Raw genomic sequence first — 14,721 nt, forward strand, 5'->3', positions numbered from 1 at the left:
ACTTCATTTATCCTCATCACTACAAAGCTGTGAGGTGGGTGGTGAGGAAACTGAGGTCCACAGAAGGTAGATAACTTGCCCAAGGTCACACTGCTGGTAAATGGCAGCAGTGGGATCCAAACCCAGCAGACTGATCTCAGAGGCTATACTCTGATGCTCTCCTGTCTATGCTTGGTTGTCTGGTGTGGAGAATTGGGGACTTGGCCCTGTTCTCAGTGTGCTGAGTAGTGGCACTTCAACAAGTCTTAAAGGAGCTACTGGAGTGAAATAGTGAGAGCCGAGGGGGAAATGTTGAACAGCATATGTAAAGGTATGGTGATGGAAAAGAACACCATTCAGTTAGATAACCGAGGCTTGGACCTGGGATGACACTGGGAATGGACAGAGAAGACACAGTGGCCAATTCATAGCAGGTCTTGTATACCAGAGTGAGGAGTCTGAACTTTAACACGTCCAGAGGTTCCCACATTGGCTCTGCATCTTTATCAGTCATCTGTGGCCACAAGAATGCCATGTAGCAAGGTACCTCAAAACTCAGTGATTTATATATCAAGCATTATTTCTTATTCTTGTTTCCGTGGGTCAGCTGGGATGTAGCTGTTCTAGGCTGGGCTCAGTGTACTACTTTCCTTCAGATCTTGGATGGGGCTCAAGTCTGCTGTACATCTCTCCAATCTTCTGGAGTCAACAAGCTTCCCAGGGCATCTTTTCATGGCAACGGCAGATGCCAAGAGCCCAGCTCCTCAAGTACATTTTAAGCACCTGCTCTTGTCACAACCCACAGGCCAAGCAGATCTTACGGGCCAAGCCCAGCACCACTGGGGCAGGGAAGTATATATGTTCATGGAGGTCTGGGGGGAGGAGTGAATACTTGTTGAACAATATTCTAATCTAATCTATCATCACAGCATTCCAGTCACTTGAGGAGCTAATAAAAATATGTATATCCTCCCCTCCCCTCCCCCTCCACTCCCAGAGACTGAGTCAGTGAGTCTGGGGTGGCGCCTAGGGGTATGCATTTTAAAATGCTCCCCAGGTAATTCTGAAACAGGAGCTCCCTTGAACGATTATTTTTTCAGACAGTGGGGCCTCACACTTGTGTTCAAAAGATGACTGCAGTGGCTGGGTGGAAAACGGATGGTAAAGGGCAAGAACGGAGGCCCGGAGGCTGTTGCAGAAATCCAACCAGGAAATGATGGTGGCCTGAACTTGAGTGGTACCAGTGGAATTAAGATGGGAAGATGAATTTACCAGTCTTGAGAAGATAGAAATTTTAATGTTCAGCATGATATCAAGGGCTTTCCCAAAGCCTCCTCGTCCACAATAAAAGCATTATCTTAGGCAGATTGAACAGGAGTGTGGGCAGGATGGGGAGTAAAAAGGGAAGATGCGGGAGGCTAGGAGAGCCGTTGGGGGCTCATCAGGAGGGGGCCGTTAACTGGCTAACTACTCCCTTCTCTTAGACTCGCACTTAGAATGCTAGTCGTCGACCAGGCCCAGCAGTCACCCAGGGGAGAATTTTAGATGGATGCCCGGCCCACTCCTGCATTTTCTGATTCAGTAGGTCTGCCTAGGAATGTGCATTTTTAAAGAACTCCCAGATACGCGAAACCAGACAGGAAAGGTAGTGACCTGGAAGCATTGCAGCATACCCCTGTAACGGCACCAGTGTTAGAAAGACGTGGTCCCGCACTTGATGTCTTATAACCTTGGAGAAGTTACTTGACTCCTTGGAGTCTGTTTCCTCTGTACAAAGGGCTTCGTAATTCCTCCCTTGAAGGGTTGCCCTGGGATGCTAGAAGTACCATTAGAGTAGGTGACACCAGCCCCTCGGAGTGCCCTTCCTGACCTCTTTGATCCCTCCTCTTTGCCTGCATTAGCTCACAGAGGTTCAGAGACTAGCCCGGCCTTTTCTGAGCACTGCCCAGGCCTTGGAAGAGTCTAGCTGGGGCAGCTCCATGTCTATCTCCCAGGGGATTCCATCGCTGCAGTTGACACTTGGCCTTTGTGTTGCTTCCTGGTGGTGAGCCTGTGGACCTCTGGGGCCTGTCAGGCACTCCTCACTCAGCAAGTCTGGGCATCTGCCTCAGGGACCAGAGCCCACGCTCCTTGAAAAAAGAAAGAATGATCAGATATCCAGCAACCTCCTTTTTCTTTTTTTTGTAATCTGTCTTCTTGTACTTTTAAAAAAATTATTGAGGTAACATTGATTTATAATACTATATGTTTCACGTATACAACATTATATTTCGACTTCTGTACACACTACAGTGTGGTCACCACCAAAAGTTTAGTTTCCACCCATCACCATACAGTTGACCCCCTTTACCCATTTTGTCCTCCTCCCACCCCGCTTCCCTCTGGTTACTACTAAATCCATTCTCTTTATCTGTGTGCTTGTTGTTGTTTTGTTTGATTTGTTCACTGATTTTGTTTTTTGGGTTTTTAGTTTTATTATTTTTTTACACCAGCACTCTTTTTGTTTCTCTTTAAATTTATTTATTTTTCTTTTTGGCTGCGTTGGGTCTTCGCTGCTGCGCGCGGGCTTTTCTTTACCTGCGGCGAGCGGGGGCTCCTGTTCATTGCGGTGCGCAGGCCTCTCATTGGGTGGCCTCTCCAGTTGTGGAGAACGGGCTCTAGGCGCGCGGGCTTCAGTAGTTGTGGCTCATGGGCCCCAGAGCGCAGGCGCAGTAGTTGTGGCGCATGGGCTCAGTTGTTCTGCGGCGTGTGGGATCCTCCCGGACCAGGGCTCAAACCCGTGTCCCCTGCATTGGCAGGCGGATTTCTAACCACTGCGCCACTAGGGAAGCCCCTATACCAGCACTCTCGATAAAACCTACTTGACAAAGATCTCACCCAAAGCCTTCGCTCATTAGCACCTGCCTTTTCACCTTCCTCTTCAGATTAGATTTTTTATTCCATGCTTATTACTGTTGATTATTATTATTTTCCAAAATGAAAACAACTTTATTAGTTTTTTTCTTATACTAAACTAATAGATGTTTAGTGTATATTAAAAAATTAAGGGCTTCCCTGGGGGCGCAGTGGTTGAGAGTCCGCCTGCCGATGCAGGGGACGCGGGTTCGTGCCCTGGTCCAGGAAGATCCCACATGCCGCGGAGCAGCTAGGCCCGTGAGCCATGGCCACTGGGCCTGCGCGTCCGGAGCCTGTTCTCCACAATGGGAGAGGCCACAAAAAAAAAAAAAAATTAAGAAGAAAGTAATTGGAATCTCATTACCCAGGGATTACCCTTGTTAACATATTCTTGCAGGCCTTCAAGTTATCTCTGTAAACACATATGTAATATTACAAGAAAAAGGATCATACTATATATATTACATGATATATCCAGTGCAATAATCTTTATTATTTAAGATATTATCACTTAAATATTAGTTCTTACCATTGTTGTTAATAACTTTATTTACTGTCATATGGTTAAAAGTTTGCAAGAGAAAATACTCAGTTGGGACTTCCTGGGGGTCCGTGGTTAGGACTCGACACTTTCACTTATAGGTTCCGGGTTCGATCCCTGGTCGAGGAACTAAGATCCTGCAAGCCATGTAGTGTGGCCAAGAAAGGAAGGGAAGAGGGAGGGAGGCAGGGAGGGAGGGAGGGAGGAAGGAAGGAAGGAAGGAAGGAGGGAGGGAGGGAGGGAGGGAATACTATTACTGTTTTGTGCCTAACCTTTATGGATTTTTTTTTTCTCCACATATCTGAGTAAAGCCACTGTAATGATGGTCATTCTTATTCTTTCATTCAGATAAGTGTTTTCTTCATCCCACACTGGAGGGATATGTGAAACAATGTTAACATTTTTGGTAATGCCTTCAAATGGGGATCATTTTGTTTAACTTCTTACAGAAAAGCTTGAGTAAAGTAAATATTAATTGTCTTTTTGCACACTTCATTTTGTTCTTTTTCCCCAACAGAAGGCACCGATCTGGAGTTTTGGGTGTGATTTTTTTTGTTTTTATTTTTTATTTATTTTTTTTAAATAGGCAAGACAGGGGCTGATTGTTGCTGATTGTTACTTTATCAAAAAGTTTTTTTAAATGTATTTGTTTACTTTGTTTCTGAGCAGTGTAGGCTCATTGTAGAAAATGTAGAGAATTCAGAAGACTGTTCTTAAAAATGGAGAAAAATTCACCCCATAGTCCCACATTGGGGGATGTTTCTCCTTCCCCCTTCCCCTTTTTTAACTACATAGTTGTTAACATGATTGAAAACTTATAGTTTACGTACAATTTTGTATCCAGCTTTTTATTTCTGTTTAGCATTGAGTATTAGCATTTTCTTTTCCTTAAAAAAAGTCTTTGTAAACAGCCTCATCCTGATGGTTGCAAAATAGTCCCTCTTGTGGTTATACCATAATTCGCTTTCATAAGCCCTCTTGTTGAACATTTAGTTTGTTTAAACATTTTTTGTTATAAATAAGGTTGCAGTGAATACTTTTATAGATAAATCTTTGTTGAAATGACTTCCCTAGGGTAGAGTCTCATGTGTGGAATTATGGCATAAAGGGGCCACATATTTTTAAGGTTCTTGATACGTGCTGTCTAAATCACTTGCAGCGTGTTTAGAATATGTATATTTTTAAAATTTTTTGCCTTTCTAATCCCTAACACTTGAACCTAGAATTTTTAATGTGAACTTAAAATGTTGCTCATCTTAGAAGTATTGTTTTTACTTCCACACTCCGCAGAAAAGATTTATTCTTTCTATAAATCCATAAACCTTTCTAGAGGATAATGTAGTATATACCAAAACCCATACAATTTCTGATTCATTGACTTAGGGATTTATTTAAAATAAGTTATCAAGGGCTTCCCTGGTGGCGCAGTGGTTGAGAGTCCGCCTGCCGATGCAGGGGACACGGGTTTGTGCCCCGGTCCTGGAAGATCCCGCATGCCGCGGAGCGGCTGGGCCCGTGAGCCATGACCGCTGAGCCTGCGCGTCTGGAGCCTGTGCTCCACAACGGGAGAGGCCACAACAGTGAGAGGCCCGCGTACCGCAAAAAATATAAAAATAAAAAAATAAAGTAAAATAAAATAAGTTATCAAGAATCTTATCTACAGCAGTGTCCATTGATGTATTATGTATAATAGGAAACTAGAAACTGTCTAAATTTCTGATAGTGGGAAAATAGCTTGTTTTACATCCATTCACTGGAATCTCTATATATAGACAGTTATACTTTACAGATACAGTAAATGCTTTTGGAATATATTTTTTTTAAGGTAGGTTACACTATAATATTCCATTTTTATAATGAAAAAGTATCATGTATGTGAAAACGTTGGCAGCTTATTTACTTCAGAATGTTAATGGTGGTCATTTGGATTATGAACAATTATAATTTTATTCTTTGTGAAATTTTCTTTTTTTTTTAATTTCCAAAATTCTTTTGAGTCAGATTTTTTTTAAACTGTATTATAAAAGTGTTTCATCTTTGGTATATAAGAATAAAAGGGTTCAGCTGTAGGTCCTATTCCTGCAGTCACGTCTGATCCCCACCTCTCCTCTACAACCTTCCCAACCCCCAGCCCAGGCCAGCTCTGCTGAAGAAGGACCGGGGTCTTCCCACTTGGGACTCTGACATCTGTCAGCCTGCTGTTTCACCTTCACTTTAGTTTGCTATAAATGGGTCTGCTGAACATTAAAGCACTTGGCAGAAACCACCAGTAAATCTGGCCAAGATCCTTTCACTGCCGCTTTTTTCTGAGAAACAGAGCCGCTCTGAAGTGAAGCTGGGTGCTAGTGGGGCTGAAGGGCTCCTAGCAGACTGTGCAGGCAGGCAGGCAGGAAGGCTGGACCGAGTGAGGCAGTGGGTGGGAGCAGCACCCACCGGCACTGTGGGCGTCCTGAGCTTTGCTACCCAGGCCTGCCCCAGGGGTGTATTGTGTGCTGTCACCCGTCTCCCTTTTCTGTCTCTGCCTTTCGTTTTCCTGAACATATAAGGAGCCAGCGTGATGATGATGATGGTCATGACCATGACAGTGATGATGATGATGATGACGTTATCATCTTTACGGGGCAGCACGTTGTAATGGAAAGGGCTCTTGCTCTGGAGTCAGACTGGGCTGGATTCGAATTCTGGCTCTTTCACTTCTCAGCTGTTAAGGTCAGCAAACGGCTTCACCTTTCTGGGCCCGTTTCCTCATCTGTAAAGTGGGAGTAGTAATGCGTATCTCACAGGATTGGTAAGAGGACCAAATGACACAACACACTTTCAAGTAGCCAGTATGGTTGCTGGTCTTCAGTAATTGCCCTCTTTGCCATCCTACTCCTGTCTCTCTCAGCCTTATGGCTTTGAATATGGGAACGGGATTAACTGTTTTAATGAGTCTAGCACAGCCTCCCTTGAATGAGGAAGGACTAGGCCAGGTTCTGTGGGCTCCCCAGAGGGAGTAGCAGCATTAAACTGGCAATCAGGGTAGGTGAGTTCTGAGCCAAGAGCTCACCTACCCCTGATTTTTTACGTGATCTTGGGCAGGTTAGTTGACATCTATGCCTTCGTCTACTCCTCTGTAAAATGGGGATAATACCTGTCCCACCTTCCTTATAGTATAGGTATGCAACGTTGTTGGATTTGAACGAAGTAGAGGACAAAACATTTCTGCATGGTGTGAACTACTGTCAGGTAAAATCATTAATATTCACAGTATATTAAAGGGAGACAATAATAGCATTTCATACATTTTGAGGATTATGTGAAATAATGCATGTAAAGTTTTTAGCCCAGTGTTGGGCTCCTAGTAAATAGATGCTGTTGTTGGTGTCCTTGTTGTTGTTAATCATCGTTATTTTAAGATGGAGAAGATGAACTTGCAGGTGGACTGTCCCAAGGGCACTTTGTGCCTATAATACGGCAGAGAGTCAGTAAATATTTTCATCAATTGATTAATTTGAAAAGAAGTCAGAAAGTGATAGTAAAAATCAGAGTAACACAAGCAACATTTGCATAGCAAATAACCAGTTTAAACGTACTTGTATATTCATGATTTTGTTTAACCCTCACAGTTACTCTCTGAGGAAGGGAGTAGCATCCCCATTTGAGAGATGAGGAAACTGAGACTCAAAGTGGGAACTTGCACATTGTCACCCCACTGAGAATTTAACCCATGACGCATGTTATCAGATTGTTCCTGTAGGTACTCTTCCTCCCCCCCAGTCCCAGTCTCTGGCCCCAAACACCATTTTTCCAGAGGAGGCTTGCAGCCCTCGTTCCTGGCCATCCCAGGCTGCCACCCTGCAGGTGCTGAAGTGCTGCTGGGCACCTCGCCACACCCCATGCAAGGCGGCTGCTCGGGGTGGGGGCACAAGAAGCCTGCCAAGGGTTATTGTCGGCTGAGTGAGGAGGCCCAAGCGGCTGTTTCAAGCTGGTCCTGTTCCGGAGTGCCCAACAGCCCCAGTGGAAAGCCTTGTTCTCCCCACTACAAAATATGCAGCTGCTGCTATGGCAAGAACCTGGCTGTCTCCCTGCCTGGAACCAATTGCTCCAAATCCTTTCCAGTGCATTTATTTCCCAGTTCCTGGCCAGGGCCTGTGGTCTGCAAATAAAGATGTCACACAGCCGCTGTGCGGCTGAGCACACAGATCCTGGGCACCACGCAGCCCCCTTCAAAGCTTCCTGCCTGAGGCTTCCTGCCTGAGGTCCCTTTAGACATGAGAGGGAGGCTGCAACACTCACTAAATTCTGTATTGTGTTTTGTTTCTCATTCTTTGAGGGAGTATATGTTTATTGCAGAAAATGTGGAGAATATAGAAAAGCACAGAAAACTAATAATGATTCATTTAGCAAATATTTCCTGAGCACTTGCTATGTACTAAGTTTTATGCTAAATGTGACAGATACCGACATGAATAATACATTTCCTGTCTTCCCATCACTAAAAGATAATCACGATTAACATTTTGACACATTTTCTTTTAGTTTAAAAAACGTGTATTTTTAACGTATTTGAGATCATTTCTACTATGTATATACACATTTTGTATTCTGCTTTTTCTTTAATTCAAGGGTAACATGAGCATGTTTCCATGATATTATAAATAATATCTTGAAACATTATTTCTTTTTCTGTGATTACAAAAGCAATCCAGGCTTGTTATAAAACAGACATTTCAGAGCTATATACTAGAATGTTATTTATATTTATACCCTCTCCATGAGAAATAGACAGTCTTAACCCTTTTTAACAGCTGTATGTATTCAATTACACGTGCTGTCATTTAAAATTTTCTGATTTATGATTATAAGCTTTGGTATATATCTTTGCATATAGAACTTAAGAACATTTTCTCAGATTCCATTTATGTGGTAATTTCCCAGTTGAGAGAGTTTGGGGTTAAAAAATGGTAATAAGAACATTTGCATCAATTTGAATTCCTATCGGTGATATGTGAGTTTATCCATTTCACCATAGCTCTGGCATTGAATATTATAATTAAAAACCACAACATCAAATTTTGTTAACTATGGTAACTAAATTATGTCTTGTTTTAATTTGCACTTCTTCAGTGTCTATTGAATTTTCCATGTTTGTTAACCAGAGGTACTTCAGCTTTTTTCAGTACTTTTTTTCTGCTTGTCTCTTGGGATCTTAATATTCTCCTTATTAATTGGTATGAGGGCTTTATATAGCAGAGTGTCTGAGGTGTAGGAAATTCTAGATGTTCATTAAGGGACAGATAAGACTGGCTTCTCTGTACTCTGTAATAATAGTTAACTATTTTGGGCTGTGCAGTCAGACTACCTGGGATTAAAGTCTGTCATTGCTGCGTTCTAGCTGTGTATCCTGAACAAGTGATTTTAACTGCCTCAGTTTCCTCCTCTGTGAAGTGGGAATGATAATACTATCTCATGGTATCTATTTCTTGCTGTTAGGAGTCACTAAGAGTACGTATACAAAGTTCTCTAGTAGAGTGCCTGGCTGGGATGCAATCCATGTGAGCTTTTGTCACCATTATTATTTCCCAGATAACCTTTCATAGTTCTGGAATATTTCTTCCCCTCCCCTTCTCAGCCCCAGTTATCAGGTTGTCTCATTTTGTGTTTCTGCAGATCAGCCAAATGGCCGACGACACAGTTGCAGAGCTGGACAGACATCTGGCAGTGAAAACCAAAGAACTCCTTGGATGAAAATCCCCCAGGGGCCAGCCGTGCTCCCAAGCCCAGTTTCTAGTGGGTCCCATGGGTGGCAAATTGGCACCTCTCTACCCCATCCACACGGAAGGCTGTCCCCATGCACTTGTCAGTCCTTGGAAGGCCAGCCTTCCAGTGGGACACTGTTGATTCCCTTCCTCCTGTCCCCTGTCCACCCCATCTGCTCTGGACCTTCTGGCCTGGGTGGCCCTCAGAGAGTCTCTGTTGCTGACAGAGGGCCTTTCCTCGGGCCATTTGCCTTGACTGTGACATCACCGAGCTGTCAGGGCCATTGGCAGGCTTGGCACTGCCTGCGCCTCACCTTGGTAGCCTCCTTTTCAAACAATTAGTCAGGCCCTGTCCCCACCTTTGAACTCTGCTTGGGCCAATGTGGGCCTTCACCTGTGCCTGGATACCTTTGCTAGAGGCCCATTTTCTAACCAAACAATAAAATCTAAATAAATTGATTGGAAAGAATAACAACCGCAAAGGAAAGGATGGACTCAGTCTGAATTAATGATCTCTGAGTACCTATGTGTAAGCATCCAGAGCAGTGCTTTTGCCTCCGAGTCATCACACGTGCTCTTCTCTCTGCCTGGACCATTCTCCCACTCCTCACGTGGCTGGTCCTGTTCATCCTTGGCTCTCAGCTTGGATAGCATTTCCTTGAGGAAGTCTTCGTTTTTTCCCCCAACCTAGGACGCCGGTTATTGGCTCTTCTAGCACTGTCCACTGCTTTTATCTGAACCTTAATTGTTCTTTTTGGTAATTAGTCTGTATATTTTTAGTTTCCTTAGAAGTTAGCATAATGCCTGGAACATAGTAGGCGTTCACATGTGCTGTGAATGAATAGCACGTAGTAGCTACTCAACAAATGCTGGCTTCTCTTCCTTTCTTTCTGGTCTTAACACGGTTATTCTGTCATTTTCTACTCTTGCCTTTGTCCTCAGCATTTACTTGGTAATGAGATCCCTGTCCCCAGAGCCTACCTGTTATTGATGGACAAGTGCTTTATTGTGGCTCACCTTTGGGTACTAGGTTAAGTTAGGTTTCCCCCCCAGTAATTTTTTTTCCTTTGTTCTTTTGTTCATTCATTCATTCATAATATAGCCGTCATGAGCTAGATACAGTTCTAGGTAATATTTTTAATCTTCACAGTAAACTCACAAGATGCGTATTATCTCCATTTTACAAATAGGAAAACTAAGACTTGACAATATTAGATAACTTGCCCAAAGTGTTAGAGGGTTTCATTATTCATTGTCAGTCTCATTCTACAGAGAGGGGAGAGCTCAGAGAGGTTAAGATTTTGTGCTTGGGGTTACACAGCTAGCAACTGGCAGACCTGGGAGTCACATTGAGGCCTGATCTCAATTGTGCTCCTCCCACTTCGTCCTGCCGCTGTCCCAAATGGTGAGCACCAACTTTGTGCCAGGTACTGTGCTCTGTGCTGGGAATGCAAAGACGGGTGAGATGTGACCCCTGTCTTTGAGAGGTGCATGGTCACTGGCCTGAGCTGCTGTCTATGATGTCTTGGGTGGAAGGTGGGAAGTTTATTCCAGTTCTGCCAGATGTCTGCCTTTAGAGAGGAACCCACTCTGGCAGCAGCAGGGCCTGGCTGCCTCCCTTCGAAGCAGCATCCAAGTTATCATTGCTGTTTGACTCCTCTCAGACTCTGTCCTGTGCGAGAGGTAATAAGGGTTGCACTTCTCCCTCCGCTTGTACTGGCAGAGCAGCTGCAGGACAGCCAGCGGGATTCAAGGTCAGAATTAGGTCAAAGATGAAAGAAGCGAACCATAATCTCCTGCCCCGCTTACCTGTCCTCAGTCCAACCCCATTCACCAGCCCTGAGCAGCCATCACACGATCGGAAGTCAGCTGGGGGAGGGACAGGGATAGAAATAGCAATCAAGGAGCCTTTTTTGGAGTAAGCCACATGGCAGGGGCTTTGCAGCAGTCTTTTGTGAGTGGCCGAAATCCCCCAATCACTGCAAATGTGCTTCTCAAAGATGCAGGATTTTTTAATAAACAGAGGAAATGATAAATTATGTTGTAACTCCACTCCAAAGGCATTTGGTTCTTAACAGCCAAATCCTCTGTAGTCTTTAAATAAACAAAAACTTATTTGGTGAACAGACCGGGGAGGGGGGGTAGGGGTGTGGGAGGAGGCGGGAATGAAAGATTTTCTGTACTTGGGTTCCACATGTCAACAATTTCTCTCCTGTGTGTATGTTGGCCAAAGCCGTATATCATGATAAATGAATAAAGGAAAACCTGGAGCCCAGGGCAGTCAGCTCAGCAAATGGCTTTCAGCTGATTGCTCTATTTCAGTTGACATTTATCAGAGAGTTTCTCTGCTACTCTGTGTGTCAGGCCTGCGGTGGTGGCAGGGACAAGAGTGAGACTACCTGTTTGGATGTGCTGAGGAATGAGTAATGCTGGAGCAATTCATTCTCCCTCCTTCAGTCTCTCTCTTTCAAAAAGAAAAGCTGGGTATGGAAATTCTCACACTTGCCAGAAGAGTGAACCACCTCCTCTATTCAGTTCAACAGCTTTCAAAGTCCCACGAAAAATACAGGCCAAAGAGAATTTGAGAACTTTTTTTTTCTGTTTATTTTTTTCTTCTTTCTTCTACGTGTGTGTGTGTTAAAAATACAAAAGAAAGGTATGTGAGAAGTTAAAAGAGACACTTACCACGAGTCCTGAATCGTACTCCCTTTAACAATTAGATGTATATACTTCCAGACCTTTCTCTATGCATGTATAATTTTTAAAAAACAAGGATGGGAACTATTCTGTTCCTGTTTTGAAGCTTGCTGGGTTTTTTTCCCCAGCATCTCATGGCCATATAGCCATGTATGAACAAGTAGATAAAATTCATCCTTTTTCATTGTAATACAGTATTCCTACGGTATTCCACAATAAGGATGTACTGTAACTTATTTTACTATCACTCATATTTTTAAAAATCATTTCACATGCATTGGAAGATGTTTCTACTTAAAAAAAAAATTTTTTTTTTTTTTTTTTTTGAGAGAAAAGAACCCCTGGTCTAAGTTTATCTCTTTGGTAAGTTCTGCTCTTTATCTCTTTGGTAGATTCTAGTCAGCCGCAGACTAATGTATATTAAGTGTCTCTGTGGACCAGGTACCATGCTGAACACTTTACATGCATTACTGCATTTAAACTTCCGAACAGTCCTAGTTTGTGTAGGTATTACTCCTATCTGTGTTTACATATTGGAAAACTGAGGTTCAGAAAGGGTATTTAACTTGCCCAAGTCACACAGGTAGTAAGTGCCAAAGTGAAGTTTGAGACTCAGATCTGACTTCAAAGTGGGCTCCTTGATCAGCATGCTTCAGTTTGTAAGTCTTCACTGAGCACGTACTCAGAACGCACCCAGCACACTTGTGGGCCCTGACGGTGATATAAGAGAAGCAGAAAGCTCGCTTTGATAAAACAGCTCGTTCTAGTAAAGGACTGCATGTGAAACAGTACAGTGGCTGGCACATAGTAAACAATGAAGAAATGGTAGCTCTTATGGAGCCAGTAAAGATTACATATTTATACCTCCCCCGTTTGGCAGACTCCTCTAGAACGTGTCATAGAACCAGGGAGAGAGCGGAAAGACCACCCAGCAGTGAATAATGATAATAACAATAGTATTGACAGCCTCAGTAACTAATGCTGGCTAGGTGCTTTTTCATTTTCAAAGTTCTTCTACATCCTTTATCCCGTAGAAACCATTGGACGAAGCTTTGCAATTTCTTTTGCTCTAATAATGGCCGGTTTTCATGATGTGTATGAAAAGGTGTACTCTCTATTTTGGTGGGGGAGTACAAGTTTTGTTACATCTACAGGAAATGTATTTTATAGATTATGTTGTTTGGATTTTCTGTATTTTTACTGATTTTTTTGACCCCGGATGAGACTTGGGCTGAAAGTGGTATGTTTTAGCCTTCTGTTAACAAGCATCTCTATTTCATCTTGCATTTCCTGTAATTTCTGCTCCGTGAAGGCGCTGGTGTGTTGTGGTGCTGCAGAGATAGCCTGACTCTTATCTTCTTCGCCCCATTCAGGGCCAGGAGTCTGAGTTCTGTCTTGTCATATATCAAGATCACAGCCCTTGCTTTCCTTTTGTTTAAGTTTGCATGGTGTATCTTTCCCATTCCTTTCTTTTTAGCCTTTTGGAATCAGTATTTCAGGTGTACTTCTCTTGTAGAGTTGGGTTTTGTTCTATGAACCATTCTAAAACTCCTTTCTTATTTTTATCTTTATTTTTAATTGTTGTAAAATACACATCACATAAAATTTGCCAATTTTAACCGTTTTAAAGTGTACAGTTAAGTACATTCACATTGTTGTGCAACCAATTTCCAGAACTCTTTTCACCTTGTAGAACTGAAGCTCTGAACCCATTGAACAACTCGCATTCCTCCCCCAGCCCCTGGCAACCACCATTCTACCTTCTGTCTCTATGAATTTAACTGCTCTAAGTACCTCATATAAATGGAATCACACAGTATTTGTCTTGTTGTGACCGGTGTATTTCACTTAGCATAATGTTGTAGCGTGTCAGAATATCCTTCCTTTTTTTTTTTTTTTTTTTTGTGTATGTGTGTGTGGTACGCGGGCCTCTCACTGTTGCGGCCTCTCCCGTTGCGGAGCACAGGCTCCGGACGCACAGACTCAGCGGCCATGGCTCACGGGCCCAGCCGCTCCGCGGCATGTGGGATCTTCCCAGACTGGGGCACAAACCCGTGTCCCCTGCATCAACAGGCGGACTCTCAACCACTGCGCCACCAGGGAAGCCCCTATCCTTCCTTTTTAATGCTGAAAAATGTTCTATTGTCTGTATATATGAGACTCCTTTCAATAGGTGACTTCAACCCGTTTATATTTATTGATAATACTGATATGTTTAGTAGAACCCATTTACTCTTTCTTTCTGTGCAATATTAACACTAGGTGACTTGGTGGGGGTTTTTTGCTTTTTTAAAAAATTTAGTTTTTTTAATATATATACAGCAGGTTCCTATATTAGTTATCTATTTTATACATATTAGCATTAGGTTGAGAAGGGTTGCTTGTGCAGAGAGGAAGTTACTGTTTGTTGAATGAATAAATGAGTGATGATCCTTGTCTCTTATATTCCTTTCTTCTGGTCTCTGTTTTTTGGTTTTTATTTTTAATTTATTTTTGGCTGCGTTGAGTCTTTGTTTCTGCTCGCAGGCTTTCTCTAATTGTGGCGAATGGGAGCTGCTCTTCGTTGCGGTGTGCAGGCTTCTCATTGCGGTGGCCTCTCTAGTTGTGAAGCACGGGCTCTAGGTGCGTGGGCTTCAGTAGTTGTGGCACGCGGCCACAGTAGTTGGTGGCTTGCGGGCTCTAGAGTGCAGGCTCAGTAGTTGTGGCGCACGGGCTTAGTTGCTCCGCGGCATGTGGGATCTTCCCGAACAAGGGATCCAGCTGGTGTCCCCTGCATTGGCAGGCGGATTCTTTAACCACTGCGCCACCAGGGAAGTCCCTAGTCTCTGTTTTAATCCATCCTGTGCTGTTAGGTTAGATCAACCTGAA

The 14,721-nt window shown here is 43.3% G+C and overlaps 1 protein-coding gene across 2 annotated transcripts in view; it reads left to right on the forward strand.

Annotated features, from left to right (window-relative positions):
- MRRF (mitochondrial ribosome recycling factor) overlaps positions 1-9,643 on the forward strand; it is a 56,026-nt gene extending 46,383 nt beyond the window's left edge. The window contains exon 7 of one of the 2 annotated variants that reach the window (XM_065879108.1): positions 9,068-9,643. In XM_065879108.1, coding sequence (XP_065735180.1) covers positions 9,068-9,145 — 78 coding nt within the window. In that variant the 3' untranslated portion in view covers positions 9,146-9,643. The remainder of the gene's footprint in view (positions 1-9,067) is intronic. The other variant, XM_065879109.1, reaches the window with a different exon arrangement.
- The last annotated feature ends 5,078 nt before the right edge of the window (positions 9,644-14,721 follow it).

The sequence above is a fragment of the Phocoena phocoena genome, chromosome 6, assembly GCF_963924675.1.
Source record: "Phocoena phocoena chromosome 6, mPhoPho1.1, whole genome shotgun sequence".
NCBI classification, from domain to species: Eukaryota; Metazoa; Chordata; class Mammalia; order Artiodactyla; family Phocoenidae; genus Phocoena; species Phocoena phocoena.